The 22,716-nt window shown below is 33.5% G+C and overlaps 1 protein-coding gene across 1 annotated transcript; it reads right to left on the bottom strand.

The window, feature by feature from the left end:
• Positions 1 to 6,897: 6,897 nt before the first annotated feature.
• On the bottom strand, positions 6,898 to 16,669 carry LOC136408597 (uncharacterized). Its single transcript, XM_066389673.1, has 3 exons — positions 16,599 to 16,669; positions 12,505 to 12,684; positions 6,898 to 7,110 (listed from the first exon to the last, which is right to left on the bottom strand). The coding sequence occupies exons 1-3, from the start codon at positions 16,615 to 16,617 to the stop codon at positions 6,929 to 6,931; spliced, it is 381 nt and encodes a 126-aa protein (XP_066245770.1). The 5' UTR covers positions 16,618 to 16,669; the 3' UTR covers positions 6,898 to 6,928.
• Positions 16,670 to 22,716: the final 6,047 nt, after the last annotated feature.

A 22,716-nucleotide genomic window follows, 5' to 3' on the forward strand; every position in this document is an offset into this window, starting at 1 on the left:
TGTATTAGTCGTAATAACAGAAAACTGGCTCAAAACTGTGTGACCAGAAACTCGAAAAAATTATTAGAATGACGAGATTTTTAACGCAAACGAAACAGGTCTTTTCTACAAAATCAACAAACAAATAAAAAATGTTCAAGGAGTTACTCTTTTTGTTGCTACTAATACGACAGAATCAGAAAAATGTAAGTTAATTACTATTGGAAAATCAAAAAACCCATTCCTGTTTCAAGAATGTTAAGTTGTTACCTGTGTCCTACATGTCTAATAGAAAAAGCCTAGAAGATGTCAGACCAGTTTATAAAAACTTTACAAGGCTGGGATATTGAATAAAAAAAAAGGAAAAAATTTTGCTCTTGGTAGACAATTGTCCAGCGTACTCAAAAATGTTAAATCTAGAGAAGTTTAACATCTCCCACCAAATACCACATCAGTTCTGCAACTTGACCAGGATATTATAACATCAATTAAAGTTCATTTTAGAAAGCTCCAACTAATGAATATTATTTAAAACAATCAGCAAAACAAGGAGCGTGCTATTAATCTTTTAGATGCAGTACCAATTATTTCTAAAGTACGCAACAGGATATCATTCCAAACAATCACGAATTGTTCCCGACGTGCAGGTTTATAACTAGCACCAGTAGTTGACAACTTTGAAGAGGAGGACGATTTTCCTTAAGTTGAGTGGCAAAAAGGATAAATAATTACTTTGAAAAAAATATTATATGCCCTGCTATGATAAAAGAAAACCTTACATTGTCACTTGAATTATGAACTGATTTTGTAAATGTTGACCTTTTACTTGGAAAAAAATCGTATTTTATCTGACGAGTAAATTGCAAACGAAGTGATCACCATTCACGAAATCCAAGATGAAACTGATGAAGACTCTGAGGGTGGTGAAGATTTTAAGCCACCATTCAGTTATTTCGTAGACGAAAGGCTTCTAAGTGAACTCAGTTCCATCGAGAAAAAAAATTCATTAATTAATTTTAACTTACGTTGCAAAATGCAAACAAAAATTACAGAATATTTTAATAAATAATGTGTTTTTATCATACATACGTAAATGCAAATAAATTAGAAAATACATTATATTAAATTAATTTATGTTTTATTATTTATGGGTTATAGTTTTTAATTTTTTAAAATACATTTTTGTGCCTTTTTTTATTATTTTTTTAATCATAAAAAACAAGTTTTGATGTTACAACCTTTCTTGCTTGATCCCCCCGCCGTCGTTATATTCAACTTTCATTGTATTTTTAGTTTCGTATATTTTTCTCTTATCCTTATTTTGGTATTATCTTACATGAAATGAAAAAAAAAACAATAAATTTCAAACATAGATATTTATTGACGACTTTTCTAAAATCCACTGATATTTTATATTTTACTAAGACACATCAATTTATGGAATTTCAATTCCATATATACAGAAAGTTTTTGGGACCCATAATCCATTGTTTTTGTACGGCATAAATTTGCCTATAGCTTGCAAAATTCCGTGATGATATGGGTACCCTTCGGAGGTGGCCACAATATACAGGGTGATTGCGTTCTTGTGACTTTGTTTCTAAACGTGATTTCACCGTCTTTAAATGTTGCATAATAAGACAGATAATTATGAGGAGTTTTTTTCATGAATAAAATGTTTTAATTTTTGCATAGAAAAAGTAAAACTTATTATTTTTAATAAAAATATGCTTTGATCTTAAGACGAAAATAATAAAAATGTGAATTTGTGCAATTTATAAACCTTTTAATGCAATGTCATTAATCAAAATCATTAATTAGGAAGGTGATTAATCTCTAATCAGCCTTAAAAATAAAGTCACAAATTTGTAATTTCCCTGTAGTTTCTAATAACAGGTATAAATAATACCTTCGAGATAATACCTAATATGGGTTTCCAGCGTAACTATATTAATTGCGTACATGTAACGTCATTTTACACTTAGCTACATTAATTTAGAATATGATACTTTATCTCGTACTTCATAGTTTTCTAGATAAACAATTATTTTGCTTTTGTACTTACTCAACTGACACCGAAAAAAGTGCAATCAATACGTACGATAGATAACGGATGTCCAAAAAAAATAAAAAAGTTCCGATTCAATTTCATCGAACACATATAGACATTGGAAAGTTTTAAAATTTTCTTGGAAACGGAGGACCATAAATCATTATTGACCTTTACCGCTGTTGCAGTTGGTTACTATCAGCCTACATATTGGTTCGCCAAGTTGGTTGGCGTTATTCTTAGAACTAATTTTTTTTTGTTTAACATGCAGTAAGTAAATTTTCGTTTTAATCATAAATTTTTTCGTTTAAATCTCGACAAAATATGGATAAACAATTTTTTTTTCACTTGTCTTGAAAGAGCTCATCAAGGAGATTCATCTGATCTGTATTTTTGATCCAATATTTTTTCGGGTTTCCAAAAGATGTATAGAGGGTCTCATTTTCGTTGTAATCGTGAGATATCTCGGTTATTAACAAAGATAGAGAGATGCGGTTTTCACAAATTTTTGTTACTTTTTAGTGAAACTAATGATGACGTTGATACAATTGACTCAGCTTTCTTAGTTTTTGTACTACAGGGCGTTTTTAAAAACATTGTATTTAGGGATCTCCCCTATAGTTTAAATATGTGTCAAGTTAATGAAAATTGCGAAAACTGCATCTTTTTATTTTTGCTAATAATTGAAATATCCCACGATTACAACGAAAATGGGACACTCTGTACATTTGTAATCCTCGGGCGCTACAAATTTGAAATTGAGTACTTCCTACCGTTTTGGCAATTTTCCGGAAAAATTTGGAACTTTTAAGGTGATTGCTCTAATTATCAGTTCTGATTTATGTGTTGATCATTTATTGAGGCTCTGGAACCTTAAGTTTTGTAAATAAGTGCTATTGCATTTGCCAATATTGGGATCATTAGTGAAGTTTCTTTCAATCAAATATTAACCGCTTCTATGCTGTAGTAGGCCTCTAATGAGAACAGTTTCTCTTATTTTTTACTTTGCAAGCGATTTCTTCGCCTCCAAGTATAGAAGCTTAACCACTCCTGTCTGTCGCTCTCAAAGGAGTTTCGAGGTCCAGACATTAGAAAATATTAAAATCCTCTTAATTCTAGAATTGAATCAAAATTGTTGATTGTTAGAGATTCTTACTTGACCGTGAACTTTTGAGTTTCAAGTGTCAAAAAGGCTTAGTCAGAGTATACCTTTGGATATTGTTGGTCTGGGTGACCTTAATATAATTACTTCCCACTTGATTGCTCTCTTGTTTGTTTGCACAAATAATTCTGCTTATTCATTTCTTGAATTTTTGCGTTTATTTATTGAATTATCAACTTTGTGTATTAAGAGATTATATTTTTTTAACGTATTGGTATTGTCCTAAAACTTGGGTACCTTTTTTTTTCTACGATCCACCTTGAAGATCAAGGAGTGAGACATCATTGTCGTTTGAAGCTAGCTTTGGGTGGATGCTTTGAGGGACTAAAGCTAGTTGTGTTTTAAAATTATTTATAAGGCATTCACCTTCTTGCTATTGATTTTTAGCGAGGGGTCTACATCCCAACAAGTTTCCTTATTTCTTCGCAAAGGATATACCTCATAGTTCTTTAATTATATCGTCTTTGCAACTTGCTACTTTCCAGTCTTAACAAAGACACTCAATTAAAAGTTCTCATGGACTCGAGTGTTAACCCGAATTTGTTCATTTTCACTACTATTATTTTTTATCTCCTTAATAAATTCTTATCACTTCTTTTTTCTCATTTTATTCTAATATAGTGGACTCCCTTCTGAGTTTGGAAATTTTTCCCTTATTGGCAGGACAAAAGTATGCAAGTAGGGAATTTTTTGAATTTTGAACTTTATTATGTGATACTACACCTGGCACTTTTTTCAACGAGTCGAGTATAAAATATCTTAGTAAAAAAGAAAAATGACTATTACAACTCTTTTAGCCATTTTTTTTGGCACTGCTGTAATTGATATCTATGTGCATTAATAACTATTAACAACATTCCTTTAGCCAGTCGTAAAGCAATAAGAAATGTCTAAACTACCAAGTTGGAGTTTGGCTTACATGGAAAGTGTTATATTAAATGATTGATATACAGAATTATTATTCTTTCCTTAGTGAATATAGAGATCGAATTAATATAGAACATAAATACCGAGTGATTCGAAAATTCAAACATTTTAAAGTTTGGTATCGAAATATACAGGGTGATAATAAACTTTTAAATTTTGTTTAGATATAACTCTTACGATTTGTGAGATATTTCACTGACTTTTTCCTTCAGTTCGTAAACTTTAATACCCTATATGTAACAAACTAACTTGAACTAAGTTTGAAAAATCTTAGTTCAAATTAAAGAATGTAAATATCTTCTTAATTTTTGTGAGTTCTATCAACTAATCGAAATTTTCCATCGATTTTCTCTGTTGTATAATATTCGAATCACTCTGCATTATCGACAGTGGATTTGGCCAATTTGTGGAAAATGCGTATAGATCTATATTTGTATTTAGATAATTTAATTCATTTTAACATGACCTTACGTCTGGCAGTGTATTCAGAATAATTAACAGTACTAATACGGAGTATTATGATTGCATTTTACTTAGCACATTTTTTAGGATACAGTCTAACACTCTCTAAAATTAGATGCAAATGTTGGGCAAAGTTGAAAACTCGGACCTAGGAATTTGCAACTTTGCGTTTCAGGTTGCATAAACACCATAGATAATATACACATATAATAGCTACGGATTTCAGTCTAATATTTATAATATATAATATTACCCATCAATCGTTTGATAATATGCTTATTATCAAATTTTCATTTTTTTTTGTTTTACCTAACACAAGTTTAAATTTTATTTACATACAAAAATAGGTACTAAATAATATAGAATTTAGGTAATAGGCATTATAGACATAGTGTATACTACTGCAGGCGACACATATTATATACACTTAAACTGAGACCAAATTAATTAGTATAAATTATGTATTTACTTATTTATCGGATGTAATACTTAGATCACTAACTTAACTTGTGAATTAAATTATAATATACAGGGTGTAACATTTAACTTGATACATCGCAATATCTCGAATAAGAAGCACTCTACGAAAATAATGTGTTTATTATGAAAGTTTAATTATTCTGCGGGGGAAATACATTGATTCTAAAATTAGTGTTCCTCTGCCCCTCCTTGTGGGGGGATAGGGAGTAACTTTGATTTCTTACACGGCATTCCTTATTGGCATTCCTTACTTTTTTTGCAGGTTCGAATTCTACGGGAAAAACACATAGAATTTGTCTGGAATATTTTTTCAATTCACTATACATGGCGCTGTAATCAGTGAAATTTTATTTTTCTTTCTCTTACGATTTACCGGAATGGTTGGTAAAATTTGCTTTAAAATCAATGTAAAAAAAAACTTTTTGCAGTTAGTTTTTAAAGTAAGTGCTTAAAATGATATCCTTCAACTTCAATACATTTATTAATCTGTATTTCACACGACCGAACACAACTGAGAAATGCGTCTGCTGGATGTGCTGATGTAGTATTAATACCGAAATAAATCTAATTGAGTAAAATTAGATGTTTCTTCAAGTTATTTCTTTTTTTAGACTTTTAAATTAAAAATGAAAACAAATAAAAATGCGTTATTTTTATTTATCCCCAACAACGCGTGAGAATAAGAATTTTTTTTAAAGCAGACTTCATTAAACATTCCGGTAAATCATAAGCAAAAGAAAATAAAATTTCATTGATTACAGCGCTATTTATCGTGAAAAAAAATGTTGCAGACAAATTCTATATGTTTTTTGCCGTAGAATTCGAATCTGCAATAAAAAGTAGGGGATGTCATTTAAGAAATCAAAGTTAGCCCCATTCCGCACACAAGGAGGGGCAAAGGAGCACTAATTTTAGCACCAATGTATTTCCCCTGTGGAATAACTAAACTTTTATAATAGACATTTTTTTCGTAGGGCGATTCAAAATATTGCGATGCCTTAAGTTAAATGTTACACCCAGTATGAATCGTAAGTAGATCGTGTTTTAACATCGGACACTTCAATTTTATATTGTCAGGTTACAATATTGGGTGACTAGTTTGAAAGTTGTCAGTAGATACTTAAAATATTTTTGACCGTTTCTATAATGCCAAGAGGAAAAATTATGTTCTGGGTAAAATACCTCTCCGTCATTCTAACTTCACTTACAGAGTTAATAAGGTTGCACTTTGTAATACCAAGAAGGGCAGATTCTCATATAAGCTGAAAACTAATACTTATCTGAAATGATAAAATCAAAGTTGATGAGTGACAAGAAATATTTTGAAAGAAGCAGTCGGTGACGTAGTCCAAAAAAAGAGAAGGTAAATAGATCAAAAAAAATTTACAGATTTTTGCATATATTTGATATGAAAAATTTTGAGTATACTCTAAAGACCAACATCCACTCTAAATTTGAATTAAGAAATAACATAATAAGCAAAACGAAAATTGTTGATCTTTTTTGACAAGTTTGAACGTGTGAAAATTAAGTTGATTTTTTCAGTTTAAATAGCACTAATGTAAAGTTGTCAAAAATTTAAAATTCTAGGGCAATATATTTCAAAAATTGACTTTTTTGTCTGAGTATTATAAAGCGGAACACTCCCATGTATATTTTGAAAAGTCACTAAATATTCTTCCGAACGATTCAAAAAAATAATGTTTCCAAAATGATCAAGAAGGATCTTTAACTATTGCCACTGGGCACTGATATTATGCCTTTTTCCTTCACCATACTGAAATTGTGTCATATGATCAAATCTACAAGACTATGTTTAAACCTCAGTGAAGTCTCACATATCAGTCGTAAGTACTGACAACAAGATTTTAAAAACAAAAGTCACCGAAAGCACTCCAATCTACGTCATCGTATCCAGCCATAGAATAATCCTCCACCGCGTGACAGTAGTTGAACGCTTCTGCTGTAAAGGAGATTTGAGGGGCGATGGCCGGTATAGCAGCTTGACCGGCCCAACCCCAACCATGGCCCCAATCCAATAATGCCACCCCTAAATGTAAACCATTTTACTAAAAACTTTCATAAAACTTGATCAAAACATCATAAATCTTTTTAACATACGAATTTTTAAGTTTTCAATTTTTAGTGTTTCCTCAGAAGTAGTTACAATGAATATGAAATAAAATCTGCTTTGCGGTGATTCCGCTGGTTGCAATTGACCATTACAGATAGACAGAGAATGAAGCCATGCATGAATAGACAAATGAGGGAAGCAGTCTAGTTCAATGTCAGCTGGGGTATTATTAATTCTCGAAGTAGAGTTGTTTCTATTTGTCTTTTTTTGGAACATTAATTTCTGTCCTCTTTTTTCGATGACAACTTTAATAAGACATTATTGATGAGGTTCCATAAATCTACTTAACTGGTGTCGAATACATAAAGTTCCCGAAAAGAAAAAGTTACATTATTTATATCTGGTGTGCACGGTAATCAGAGTTGACGGTAATTATCCAATACATTACACAAGAAATATACAGCGTGTTTAGTAGACGATTTAATAAAATTTTTTGGATGATAGAAGTCATTTGAAATACATTTGACCTAATTTACCGCGATACAATCTTATGGTTTTCCAGATATGATTTTTTGTGATTTTTCACAAATTTGTTAAAATTTAAAATTTAGGTTTTAATAATTTTATTTTTAATAGGGATACCGGCTTGAATTGAATTTATTCTGTAACATGTATGTATGCCTCTTCTAAATAAGCCATAAAAATTAAAGTCCGGGCATAATAAACACAAAAAAAGGAGTAAGTTAAAAAGAAATGAAGGAATAATAGAGTTTTAATTATTACAAATAAAATTTTATTGCAACCAAAAATCGTACAGATCTTCAAATCCGGCAAACACTTACTTATTTTGTATCCTATCTAGTGGTGTATCATACAGTGCTTTCATTTCAAAATGAATCACTCTTAACAACTCTTGAACTATGTATTGTTTTAAAATTTCCAAAAATATGCCAATTGAGATGTCGAGGGAGAAATTTTTTCAACTTATATCCAATCTTCTATCGGCAACCCATTGAGCAGGGGGCGACTCATTCCAAAATTTTAAATAAAATGGGAGTCGAGTGATACCTCATTTTAAAGGGCATGCCAAGACCTTTTCATCTACGAGTTTTGCGATTTTTAAAACGAAAAAATTATTTTATCAAATGTTCAAAATGTGACCCGTTATTTTCGAGACCATAATAAAGTCTGTTTTTAAATTCTTTTCGAACATTGATGAAAGTTTGTCTGGTAATACCTCTATATTCCAGTTATTCTGTTTTTCAGCTCTTGAATACTTTCAATTGGAGTTTTATACACTTTAAATTTTAAGTAACCCCTAAAGAAAAAGTTGAAAGGAGTAAAATCTGGAGATCTTGCTTTATCTTTTTTTTAAACTTTAGCGGTTCTATGAGCGCATCAATTTTGAGCTCTGTAAAGGGAGATTATCTCTGTTCTTTCAGTCAAAGTGTATATCATTTTAAATAATAATTTCAAACTATTTGATGAATGAATATTCTAACTATAATGTTAAAATAGTACTAAGTAGTCCTAAAAATTAGTGTTTGTTGTTTTGATATCGGAAGACTGTAAGGCATTTGGCACTTCTTTAGGATTATTGTCTCAAAAATAACGGGTCACATTTTGAACATTTAATAAAATAATTTTTTCATTGTAAAAATCGTAAAACTCGTAGGTGAAAAGGTTTTGGCATGCCTTTTAAAATGAGGTATCATTCGACCTCCCATTCAATTTAAGATTTTAGAGGTGAGTCGTCCCCTGTTCAAGGGGTTGCCGATAGAGGATTGGACGTAAGCTCAAAAAGTTTCCCTCACGACATCTCAATTGACGTGTTTTTGGAAATTTTAAAACAATACATAGTTCAAGAGTTATTTAGGGTGGTTCGTTTTCAAATGAAAGCACTGTATGTTACACAAAATTTACGAAACCTAATAAATGCGGTATCATTTAAAGAAAAGAACAATAAAAATCAACAAATAATTTTTTAGCATTTATTAAAGATTGTATTCAAATTGAATTCCACCATTCGTATACAAGTTCTATATCTTTTTTGAATTTCGACGGTAATTGATCGAAGCCGCATTTCTTTTTCCATTGTATGAAATACAGCATTTATTTTTCTTCGTAAGTGTTTCGATTACTTAATTATAAACTAGTGCTTTGGCATGTCCCCAGGCATAGAAATCTAAAGGAGTTAAGTCTGGGCTCCTTGTTGGCCATGATATAAGTAGGTTTATATCGATCCATGAATTAGGGAAGATGTTGTCTAAGTGCTCTCTTACAATTCTTCGATAGTATGCTGGATAACCATAATTTTGAAATATACTGAATGACAAAGAAAGGTAAACACTCAGTGTTATATTTTTATTTCAATAATATTTTACATGCTACTGTGTGTTGGATTCCACAACAATTGATAACATTTTGAGACAAATCGGTTGACCACCATATGAAACTATTCAGTAATGTATCGGAGACCCTCTATTTGTTATACACTCATTTAGACGTTTGGACATTGTTCTTATGAGGTGGTCTATAGCATCTTGCGGTATCTCATTCCAGGCTTCGTCTACCTTGTAAGTCCTGTCAATGTATGAGGGGGATGTTCTAAATTTAACAACCTGCGACCTACCATGTCCCACACGTGTTCGATAGAAGATAAGACAGGTGATTTTGATGGCCATGGTAAATAAAATGGTAACATGGTATTAGTTCATAAAGTCTCGCGTCACTCTAGCCACATATCGTCTGGGTTGTCTTGTTGAAAAAGTACTGTTTTGAATGGTCACAACATATGGGAAGATATATGGTTCCATTATTTCCTGAATGTAAGGAAGGGTTGTCATATTACCTCTAATGAAGACTAGAGGTGACCTACTTCCATATGCAATGGCACCCCATAGTATTATCGCCACGACATGATGAACATACCTCTCCACGTCAAATTGTGGATCAAGCCTTTTGCCACGTCGCCTTTTTATCCTTGCACGACCATTATGCATCCACAGGCAAAAACGGGATTCATCATTAAAATCAACATTGTTCCATTCCTGATCCCATTGTTGTGTCTTTCTGCACCACTGAAGACGGTTACGTCGATGCTTGGGAGTGAGAGGCAATATCCTATGGAGGCGAAAAGAAAAAGCCCAAAACTCTGTATCCGACGATATACCGTACGGATCCCCACCACCCTTCTTTGTTCTTCAAATCATTGATGGGCAATCCTTCGAATGGTACTAAAAGGATCTCTAAGAGCCGAAAGTCTAAGGCGGCGGTCTTGATGCTCTATTGTTCCTCTACGACGTCCGGTGCCCCTAGGTCTGTGGTGACGAACTTCTTCCGTCCATGCCTGATAACATCTCAAAATGGTACGTGCAGATCTGTTCGTTCTTCTGGCAATTTCTTTAACAGAAAGACCTGCCTCTCGTAACCTTACAATCCGCCTTCTCCCAAAGTCACTAAGCTGAGGAATGTATCCAAGTCTACGTACTCGAGGCATAGCAGTCGCCTTTAAAGAACGCTTAGTAACAAGATTTTCAACAATCAAGAGTCAAGTTGCGAATACAGAGACAAATTCTTTACAACACGGAATAGGATAAAAAAAACTTAAGGGCAGATTATTGTGCAGATAAGGCTAAAAATGTTATCAATTGTTGTTGGACCCAAAACACATTAGCATGCAAAATATTATTGAAATAAAAATACAAACACTGGGTGTTTACCTTTTTTTGTCATTCACTATAATAAGGGTCCATCTTCTTTTAAAAATTGCACGTTATTTAACAATTCCGGAAGATCGTTTATTGGAAAATGAAGGTAATTTCCGCCATTGAGGTTGTCCGGCAAGTAATGTGATCCTATCAGAGTACGTCCGCCCAAAAATTCAGACTGAACTTTATTTGGAATGAGGATACTTTCGACAAATGTGGATTGACGCCTTAATCGGCCAAAAAATGTAAATTATGAAGATTTGTGACACCTTTTCTTGTAAATTTCCAGCCCTCTGTTCATAATATGCTTCGAAGAAAGTGCCCTTCTTTGATGTCGGTATGTAATAAAAAATGGCAAAATTGTAACTGTCTTTTTTGATAACCGTCTTGAAGGTCTAAAGTTAAAAAAAATGAGAGTTTTAACAATTACAAACAATTTATTAGACTAAGTTGTAAGTACTAAGAAATTTAATTAGTTACGTTGTGTTACCACACGGGTGTCATGATATGCAAGTTTTAGTTCATGACGAAAACAGACTATACTTTCCAAATTGATACGTTCAAGTCTGCAATTACTTTTCGAATGCTAGTAGTTGGTTCCGCATTAAAGGTCTCCAGTATGTGTTTACCAATACCTACGGGATTCTGCCGTGCATTAATTCTGGGCTCCCTTAGGTTAAGATTGCCTGTTTACCTCAAACGGCGGTATGTATTGGTAAACACGTAACTGTTAGGCAGGTAATCATCTATCCGGGAATCACTCTCGATATAATCATTGTGCCATACGAGAATTGCAATTGATTTTTCCGTATAATAAAATAGTGCCTGCGTACTTCTCGTTAGTAAATGCGATCATAGCAATAGTTTTAATGACACAAAAAAACAATACCAACCAATTAAACACACCAACTAAATAATTAAAAGCAGAAATATCTGTGATACCGTTTGAGATAGGGCACAAAATAAGTAAGTTTTTGCCTCATTTAAAGCTCTGTACGAGTCTTAGTTGAAATAAAATTTTATTCCTAATAATTAAAACTTTATCAGTTCTTCGTCTCCTCCTAACTTAATACTTCCTTTTTTTGTGCTTATTATGCTTTGACTTTAACCTTTATGTTTTATTTAGAAGAAACACAATACATTCATGTTAAAGAATAAATTTAGTTCAAGCCGATAGTCCTATTAAAAATAAAGTTATTCAAGCCTAAATTTCAAATTTTGTCAAATTTCTGAAATGTCATAAAAAAATCATCTCGAAAACCGTAAGGTATTGCATAGAGGTAAATTAGGTTAAATCTCTTCCAAATTACTTTCCCTGTCACCTAAAAAATTTTGTCAAATCGTCTACCAAATACCTTGTGTTACTTTGATAGTTTAAAAAGATGAATCAAAGTCAAATTTTATTATTTAAATTTAGTTAGGGAAAGGGCATTGATGTAGTAGGCACACTTATATCCCCGCAGAAAATGGTTTTACAGTTACTAAACCATTTTTCTTAACTTTTCTTAACTTAACTTTTCTCCTTTTCGCCTAATTAACGACATGTCATTCTACAGTTTTTCTTAATGTAATCCTTAGGTAAGTGAATTTTTTAAAATTGAGAAAACATTAGAAATTAGTTCTTAACTTACCTTAATTCATGGAAAAGTGCTACACTAACCTGCTAATACGGTGTGATCGTTATTGTACTGGTCTTGTTTTTTCCCGTACATGTTCTGGCGATTATCCATGGAATTACTGCTCGTGTGACTGGTGAAAATGGAGTCGACTGTGCCTTTAGGAGGTGAAGAGCAATTTCCATTTGGTATTATCGTTGCACATCCGTTCGAAATTTGTTTTGCTATAGTATAAGGAACAAGTGATTATTCATGTTTTACAATATTTTACACTAAATAATGTGGTATACAAATGTAAATAAATAACATGTCGATTCTCTGTACATTTCAGAGCCATATTTCTAAGTTGTCATATACGGGGCGTTCGTTTTTGTAGTTTAACCACGAGAATCTCGGTAACCATAAAATATTCGATGTTGATTAAATTGTACAGTTCATTAATATCGGTGGGTATGGGTTTATAAATGGTGGCGAAAGACCAGATGAACGCAACCAACATATGGTTTCATTGGTTAAAATGGAGACATACCCTACCGTCCATGAGTATTTGCCCACCCCAGTATTTTTTAATTTTAAGAATAATGGATGGAATAATGAAGAAAGAACAATATTTATATAATAAATTATATAAATAAAATATAATATAATGAAGAAGCAAATGTTACCCTCTGCACGTCGTATATTCGGGCAAAAATTTATTTTTCAACGGGACAACGATCCGAAACATAAATCCAAATTGTGCAAATTTTATTTGAATCAATTAAAAACCGAAAATAAACTTGAGGTGATGGAATGGCCACCACAGTCGCCTGATCTCAACCCCATCGAGTTATTGTGGGATGAGCTCGCCAGAAGGATAAAAAGCGAGTGTCCATCATCTCAGGAATCACTGTGGAGGATCTTATAAGAAACATGGCGTTTAATATCAGGTGAAACGCTAATAAAGTTACTTGAAAGAATGCCACGGTTATGTACAGTAGTTATAAAAAATTAAGATGATCATATTGACGAGGCTAATGTTTAAGACTAAATTTGGAAATAAAGGCAATTTATATTCAAAACGAGTTTTAAATAATATCTATAGTAAACCTTGAGATATAATGTGATTAGATGAAAATTTTGAGGTAGGCAAATACTTATGGACGGTAGTGTATGTTGACCCTCTCCCAGCAGATATCTTGCTGAAGTAACTTGCACATTTCGATGCGAAGCACAATAACTTGAAAAGCTATTTTGTTAATCAATTCACGGTAATTTTGTAACTGTAGGTGACGTTAAGCGCTATGTCATGCGTCATTGTAATTAGAAAAACAAAGCTGAATTCAAAAATGTTAAAATTTAAGATGGTGCCCATATGAAAAGACAAAGCTGATGATGGTTGGCGAAAATCGAAATATTGTATTTCAAATATGAAATTGATGGGTTGTAAACAAGAAAAGTTAGTAGAAGTCATCGGAATTTTTTAAATTATAAAACAGCATATTCTTGAACTCCAAATTGCGCAAGTTGCCCCAATTTAACCAACCTTGTATCTTTTATGGTTATTAAGATTCTCGTGATTGAGCTTTAGAAACGGGTACGTTCTATATTTTAGGAAAATCCATTAAGCGGTGGTTATCATGGGTCGCCTCACCCTTAATCAATGCAGCGAAAATATTTGAATTGTCATCAGCCGCAAATTTATTGGTAACGATTAGTTTCCGAACTTAACAGTAATTAAATCTAATTTGGAAACATTTTCTGATTATGAATCGAACGGCAAAACGGTAAAGTTACTGGAATCACATATAAATTGGCCAGTATACAGTATTGGCCATAATTATTGCAACTTTTAAAATTGTTTTATAGTTTTGTTTAAATCGAAAGGACAAATGCGCCACCTCGTACATACATTCTTTATTGAACTACCTTTACTTATCAGAGAAATGGAATATATTATCTCTTCGCATATTCACTGGTATAAACAAATTGTGTTTTTACGCTGGTCAAAATTATTGCAACTATTTATTTTTTCGTGTTTTTTTGAGAAAATTTTGCTTTTTAGTTTCTGTATTCAATTCGACTATTAGTTAGTGAATTTTCCATCATGGTTCGAAGTAAAACATATAGTGGTGACATTAGAAACAGAGTGATTAATTTTTATAAGAATGGTCTAAGGCAAGTCGAAATAGCCCGAAATTTACAACTCCAGAAATCAACAGTGTCGAGAATCATCAAACAATTTGTTCGTACTGGTGGTATAATACCATTAAAAAACACTGGTAGACCAAGAAAGTCCTCCAAGCAATTGGACCGAAAAATTTTAAATATTGTGAAAAGAAGTCCTTTCCTATCTTCAACGAAACGGGCCTTTCAAGTCGAACAATAAGGCGAAGACTTTGTGAAAATGGCTTAAATAGTTATAGACCTGCCAAAAAGCCTTTGCTCTCGAAGAAGAACATTAAAGCCAGGCTCGAGTTCGCTCAAAATCACATTCACTGGACACCAAATGATTGGAAAAGCGTCGTATTTAGTGACGAATCTAAGTTCAATTTATTTAGAAGTGATGGTGTGATTCACGTAAGGCGACCTAAAGGCCAGAGATTGGATTCAAAATACACCTGTCCCACTTTGAAACATGGAGGAGGATCTGTAATGGTGTGGGGGTGCTTTTCGTTATTTGGTATGGACCTTCTACACAAAATTGAGGGAAGGATGGACAGGTACAGAGACATTTTAAGGAACGTTTTGGAACCCTATATAGATGAGATCATGCCGCTTAAATTCACCTTTCAACACGATAACGATCCAAAGCATGCTTCCAAATTAGTCAAAGAGTGGTTAGAACAGCAAAAAATACCTGTTATGAAGTGGCCATCCCAAAGTCTTGACCTCAATCCAATTGAGAACTTATTGGACCAGAAAATTCCGGACCCAAAAGTTAAAAATGCCACGGAACTATTCGAATTACTATCAAAAGCTTGGTCAGAAATGGATCCAGCTATAATTGAGAAATTAATTAATTCTATGTCAAATAGAATGGCAGATGTAGTGAGGGCTAAAGGATATTATACCAAATATTAAAAATTTGTTTTATTTTTCGTTGTTATAGTTAATTATTTAAGCAAAATAATTTAGTTGCAATAATTTTGGCCAGCGTAGAAACACAATTTGTTTATACCAGTGAATATGCGAAGAGATAATATATTCCATTTCTCTGATAAGTAAAGGTAGTTCAATAAAGAATGTATGTACGAGGTGGCGCATTTGTCCTTTCGATTTAAACAAAACTATAAAACAATTTTAAAAGTTGCAATAATTATGGCCAATACTGTAGGTAGTTGTGTGTGTATTGAAAGGACAAGTTTCATAATCCCGATCTCTAATTTTACTTTCTTTAACATTTTTTTATACAGGATAGTCCAGGTTAGGTCCAGGTGGCTATGGGTCACTATTGCTATCTTCTACACCGTAAACGTTATAAGTTCGGTTAAATTAGACAAAAGTTATCAAATTTGATGACAAGTTAAGATCTCGAAACACTGTTGCCAAAATTTGTTCGGTTCTGAAAGTATTGGGAAAAAACGAAATTTTGCCGAATACTAGTTTCGTTTTTTTATACTTTTAGGTTTGTCTTCTGGAAATTATAAATTTCATTTTGCTCTAATCCTAAACCTCTAATGTAGAACAAAATAACTTAGGTACCTCTGTTGAAATAAGAAATTAAAGTAATGATCCAGGTCAATGTTGAATTGAATCTAGGTCCGTATTTAAAAAAATGAAGTTAGTGTCAATATCTCAGAAACTAAAATTGCTATTTTTTTTAACTTAACGCTAGTGTATGGAGCTTTAAAAACCAATAAAATGTTGTAAGAAAAGCTTTTTTCGAAAACACTTAGTTTTCGGTTTATTTACAAAAAACGTTTTCGGCAAAATTTTGTTTTTTCCCACTACTTCCGAAACCGGACTTTTAACAACAATGCCTCGAGATCTTAACTTGTCATCAAATTTGACAACTTTTGCCTAATTTAACCGAATTTGTAACATTTACGGTTTAGAAGATAATAATAGTGGCCCATAGCAATTGGACCAACCTACATATCACTTTGTTTTTTCAGTTTATTTTTACCTAATTATGTGCTCTTTTGGTTTTACCTACCGTGGCCATTCATCATCATTTTCGGTCCGATAGCCAACCGAGTATCCTCCAGACGTAGATTAGGCGGAGGCGGCAACTGCAATCATCAGTAAAGCGAAGTAGTGTTAGAAATAATTTTTTTATGCTCCATTTCAACCACAACTCTCCCAATTACTACATCGACACATGGATAATCGATTTAAATATGAAACAGCTCACTCACTTAAAGTTGTCACGAACATATCCAGAGACAAATAAAGAGATTTGACGTTTCAATAAAACTAATAAATAGTCTCGTTAGGTTGTGGCTGTTTTGCGTCGTACACATTTACGTGAATTATTTGCGTAATTTTGATGAAAATTGATACGGAATTGAAATGTTGTGTTCGCGAACTGTTAATGATGTAATATAAAATGATTGATAAAGATATATAATATTATTAACCTTCTTTTTTTGCTAGTGTTGATATGCATATTTAAAATCTAAATGCAATAAAAAAATTGATAAATGTAAATTCTTGAAGTTAAAAATATACAAAGTATTATTGAATTTATGAATATGTGAGACCACAAATCTCGTTATTTACTTTCTTTTGCTCCAGTATTCGGAGATTCTTTTAAGGCAATTTAATAAAAGTAGAATTTCATTATCTCTTCTTGGGGGGCTTTTACTTTTCTTGCACTTAGGAACTGACGTCTTCCATTAAATCTTGTTTCATGGCTATCCCTATGAAATGTTATTTCTTGTTCAATTTCCAAAAATGTGGATATTTTAAAGCAAAATTTTAGCTACCTGTAAATTCTAAACACCTAAAATGATGAAGCATATTATTCAGAAATGTGTGACACAGTTAACATCAAAAAACGCTAGAGCTAAATTTTTTTTTATAGCTAGGTAAAAATTTTCAGAAAATACCCGATCTGGTCTTTTAACGATCGGCTAGTGGGGAATTTATCCTGGGCATTCTCCTCCACTGCAAACCTATCTTACGGTGGCTCAATGCATCGTAGGCTAGAGTAACTCCAAGGACCTATACACTAAAACACATTGGGTTTCCCTATTGCCTCCCACCAGGAACCACCACCAAGAAATACGTCTGATAGGTGGAGATTTATTATCTGATCGACTGCCGTGATGTTTCGACGATACCTTCCTGTAATTTTTATCTTTAATGTTCTTTACTATTATGGTCTCGATGATGCCAATAAGCTCCTTCATTCATTCTCACCTTCCAACAGTAATTCTCCAATATTTTCTTTCCTAATTTTTTTAAATTTGGAGCAGAACGTGTTTGTCGTAACAATGAACTGTTAACACTTGAATAAGGTATGCTCTGCTGTGTCGCTTGTCCGCGTAGTAGTTGTCTGGTTCCAGTTTCCTTATCCTCTTCGGATATGACGTAAAACAGCCATGACCCGTTATGGCCTTTGACATAACCTGAACTAACCCGAACTATAGAAAATTACAAAATATTTACAAAAATTAATTCATTTTCTTAACGACGACTCAGCGGTTTATATAGTTTTTGTTCAGGTTGACATATACATATAGGTATACATATACAGTAGACCTCGCGATACACAGGGTGTCCTAATATTCCATGTATACAGAGTTACCGTAGATTTCTGAGGTATGACGATTTAACCATATACAGGGTGTTTTTTTTGGTGTGCCTACCATTGCTATCTCCGAAACTGTGAGAGTTACAACTTCGATTAAATTAGACTAAATTGGCCCCTTATGAAGCTGATTAAGGAAACCGCTGCAAAGTTGCCACATTTTCAGTAGTTTCCTAGATATTTGAAAAAGTATGAAAATGGTCCAAAACTTCAATCCCTCGTATTTCGTGTACTATTTGTGATAGAAAAAAAGTTTAAATTACAAAGTTTCACAACTTTTTACTCTCTACAAAATGACATATCAAACGTCATTGTACAACTTTTAGTAACTAAGTAATCGGTATCAACTTCATTATTTTAAATACGGACCTGGAATTTTTTTTCCATATTTCGAAAGCGCTTTTTATTCCTGACAGACCCATGTATAATATGTTTACATTTATTAACATTTCAACCCGCATAATTCGTCATCAGGTTATGTCTAAGGGAGAATGGGAGACACTTTGAACATATAGGATAATTATAGGTTAATAAGAAAGAGTACGTAGTGTAGTTTAAAAAGGTAAATAAAAAATAGTCTGATGACGAATTATGCGGGTTGAAATGTTAATAAATGTAAACATATTATACATGGGTCTGTCAGGAATAAAAAGCGCTTTCGAAATATGAAAAAAAAATTCCAGGTCCGTATTTAAAATAATGAAGTTGATACCGATTACTTAGTTACTAAAAGTTGTACAATGACGTTTGATATGTCATTTTGTAGAGAGTAAAAAGTTGTGAAACTTTGTAATTTAAACTTTTTTTCTATCACAAATAGTACACGAAATACGAGGGATTGAAGTTTTGGACCATTTTCATACTTTTTCAAATATCTAGGAAACTACTGAAAATGTGGCAACTTTGCAGCGGTTTCCTTAATCAGCTCCATAAGGGGCCAATTTAGTCTAATTTAATCGAAGTTGTAACTCTCACCGTTTCGGAGATAGCAATGGTAGGCACACCAAAAAAAAACACCCTGTATACCTTAATTCAAAATTTAATAGTTACAGAACTACAGGGTATCAAAGTTGAATTTTGAAAATCAATTTAATAAGTCATTATTGAACATCCACTAGTTCAAAGGCATTTTTCTCAAAAATGGTTGCTCATAGCAACATTACTAAGGTGCACTTTTTTTAAGCATAAGCAATAGGTCAATACGCTATTTCATTAAAAAGTGATTTAACATAACGCAGAAGAAAGTATGAAGCAGTCAAATGAGTAATATAAACCGTATGCTACGTCCTTTATGAGTAAACTTAAAATTGTTATGAAATATGGATTTTCCATCTCGAAAAACCCCCGAGTAGTAAATTTCAAGATATTTTTCCGTTCGGTTTAATAACTATGGCGAAAACTTGATTTTCAAAATTCATCTTTGATACCCCGTAGCTCTGTAACTATCAACTTTTGGATTAAAGTATGTTTGATTAAATCGTCATATTTTGATCTTAGAAATCTACGGTAACTCTGTGTACACGGAATATTGGGACACCCTGTAGGTTCCGTGTTACGAGGATAATCCCAGAAGTACCCAACCTTCTATATACACGGCGTATTTTTTTTTGTGTTTTGGAGCCGTTTTTAGTGAACACTTTTAGAGATTTTGTGAACATCGAAAAAATTGATCATCGATACGTGATTCAATACATTCATTCGAAAGGTCTTATTCTATCCAACATCAAAACGGAATTAGATTCTATTCTGAGGGATCTGGTCCCTCGTTGACATCAGTAAAATATTGTGTGGCACAGTTTAAGAGCGGTCGTACAAACTGTCGAGACGAACTCCACAGTGATCGACCCAATGAGGTGACCACTCCAGAAATTGTAGTGAAAATCAACAAACTGTACTGAAAGATCATTGGCTGAAATTGTGTGAGTTAGCAGACATGATAGATATTTCAAAAAATACTGTACATCATATTTTGACCGAACAATTAGATATGAGAAGATGGATATGCGCAAGATAGGTGCTGCGATTATTCACAATTGAACAAAAAAGCTTCGTGAGGATATTTCAAGGGAGTGTTTAGTAAAGTTTCGTAACAATAAAGCCGAGTTTTTGCTACTATTCATAATCATGCATGAAATATGGGTCCATTATTTCACACCTGAGACGAAAAAGCAGTAAAAAATAGACTTAAAGGGGAGAATTGGTCCCAAAGAAAGCGAAAATCGTTCCATCTACAGGAAAGATGATGGTGTTAGTTTTTTTGATATGCACCTGAGATAATTTTTATTGACTTTTTCCCTGAAGGAAAAACAATAAAGGGAGAATATTATACACATTTATCGCAGTGTTTGAACGAAGAAATTAGGAATAAGTGACTACATTTGGAGAAAAAGAGCGCCGTATTTCATCAAGACAATGTACCAATCCACACTTTCGTCATCGCAATGGCAAAAATCAATCAACTTGGTTTCGAACTTTTTCCTCACCCACCCTATTTATTAGATTTACTTCCATAAAATTATTTTCTATTTCCAATCTTGAAAAAATGATTAGGTAGAAAGAGATTTGGTAATAATGAAGCGGTGGAATTCGAGATTGGTGCCTATTTTGAAACATTCGAAACTCCTTACTATAAACAGTATACCGTGGGGAAAAGTGTATCAATCTCAAAGGAGTTTACTTTGAGGAATAATATAATATTTTCTATTTTTTTTCTTTAAGTATTAGGTCCTGTGCATCTGGGACTATCCTGGTATACTTGAAAGAACGTTGACTTCGGAAGGTTTCCAGTTTTTTATCTGTAATATACTACGCGACAAAGAAAGGTAAACACCCATTAAAAATCATTTTATTTTGATAATTTTTTGCATGTTGACTTATCTTAAAAAAAAAGAAGTGATCAAAATTTCAAGTTTATCTGTTAATTTTTTTTTAGTTTCCATGGGTCGTTCCTTAAAAAAATAAAATTTTGTTTAAACATTTTTGTTCACATTTGCATCGCAACTTTTGTGAAGTGTGTTGCAATCGGTCATAATTTTTACTCATTATGCCTAAAGTGCGTAGAATTGAACAGATCCGTCAGCTTAGTGACTTTGAGAGGGGGCGGATTGTTGGGTTGCGCGAAGCAGGTCTGTCGGTCAGAGAAGTGTCTAGAAGAACTAACAGATCCTTAGGAACCATAGTGCGGTGTTACCAGGCGTGGACTCAGGAAGGCCGTGGGCACAGAGCCAGAGGCACTTGGCGACTCAGAGGAACCACAGAGCGCGAAGATCGTCGATTGCGACTTTTGGCTCTTAGAGATCGAAGTAGCAGCAGTCGAGCTATTGCAAATCAGTAGTTTGAAGAACATGGGAATAGGGTTGGTATGCGTACAGTATATCGCCGAATACGAAGTTTTGGCCTTTTGTTCTATCGTCCACATTGGGTGCTGCCTCTCACTCGCCAACATCGATCTAACCGCTTACAATGGTGTAGAGAGAGGATTCAGTGGGACCAAGAATGGACTCAAGTGATCTTTAGTGATGAATCCCGCTTCTGTCTGGAGATGAACGACGGTCGGGCAAGGGTGAGAAGGCGACGGGGTGAAAGGCGAAATCCACAATTTGACAGAGAGCGTCATGTCCACCGTACTGTAGGCGTTATGGTATGGGGTGCTATCGCATATGGTAGCAGGTCACCCCTAGTTTTCATTAGAGGCAACATGACTGCCCAACGCTATATCCAAGAAGTGTTGGAGCCATATGTGATTCCATATTTTCGAACTATCCCGAACGCTATTTTCCAGCAAGACAATGCTAAACCTCATGTTGCTAGGCAAGCAATAACGTTCATGGATCAACATTAAATCAACCGTTTACCCTGGCCACCTCTATCGCCAGATCTGTCTCCTATTGAACATATCTGGGACATGATTGGCCGCAGACTGTTGAATTTACAGCACTCTCCACAGACTTTAGCAGCCCTTACTCACGAAATTCAGATTGCCTGGAATGAGATACCTCAAGAAGACATTGACAATCTTATTAGATCCGAGCCCAGGCGTATCAATGAGTGTATAAAGAACAGTGGATGCTCAACACACTATTGAAAAAAAAAATTAAGTTCTTCCTCTGATCTTGCTGAAAATGTAATCATTGAATAAGTATGTGGTATTGAACACGTACAAAAAAAATTATCAAAATAAAATTATCTTTAATGGGTGTTTACCGTTCTTTGTCACGCAGTATATCTTCAAATTTGAAAAATTCCGCTATGGATCCTGTTAAGACTGTAGTTAGTCATATTGGACTATTTCCTCGATTAAGATACCCGACCCATGTATTTGTAATTCCGTTTTAGTTCCCGAATGTTACTAGGTCCTTTTTTTTATAAGTTATTTTAGCGATAGTCACGTGCATTCAAGGAATTCCCAACGTTAGCATCCATCATCCCCAGATGGTGGTTGTTTTATCACTGGGATTTCCAACAATGCTCTTGTCGGAGCTATAATGTCGGTCCAATTTAAGCGCCGCTCCGCCGGCAT

Source organism: Euwallacea similis, chromosome 4, assembly GCF_039881205.1.
Source record: "Euwallacea similis isolate ESF13 chromosome 4, ESF131.1, whole genome shotgun sequence".
Classification (NCBI taxonomy): domain Eukaryota; kingdom Metazoa; phylum Arthropoda; class Insecta; order Coleoptera; family Curculionidae; genus Euwallacea; species Euwallacea similis.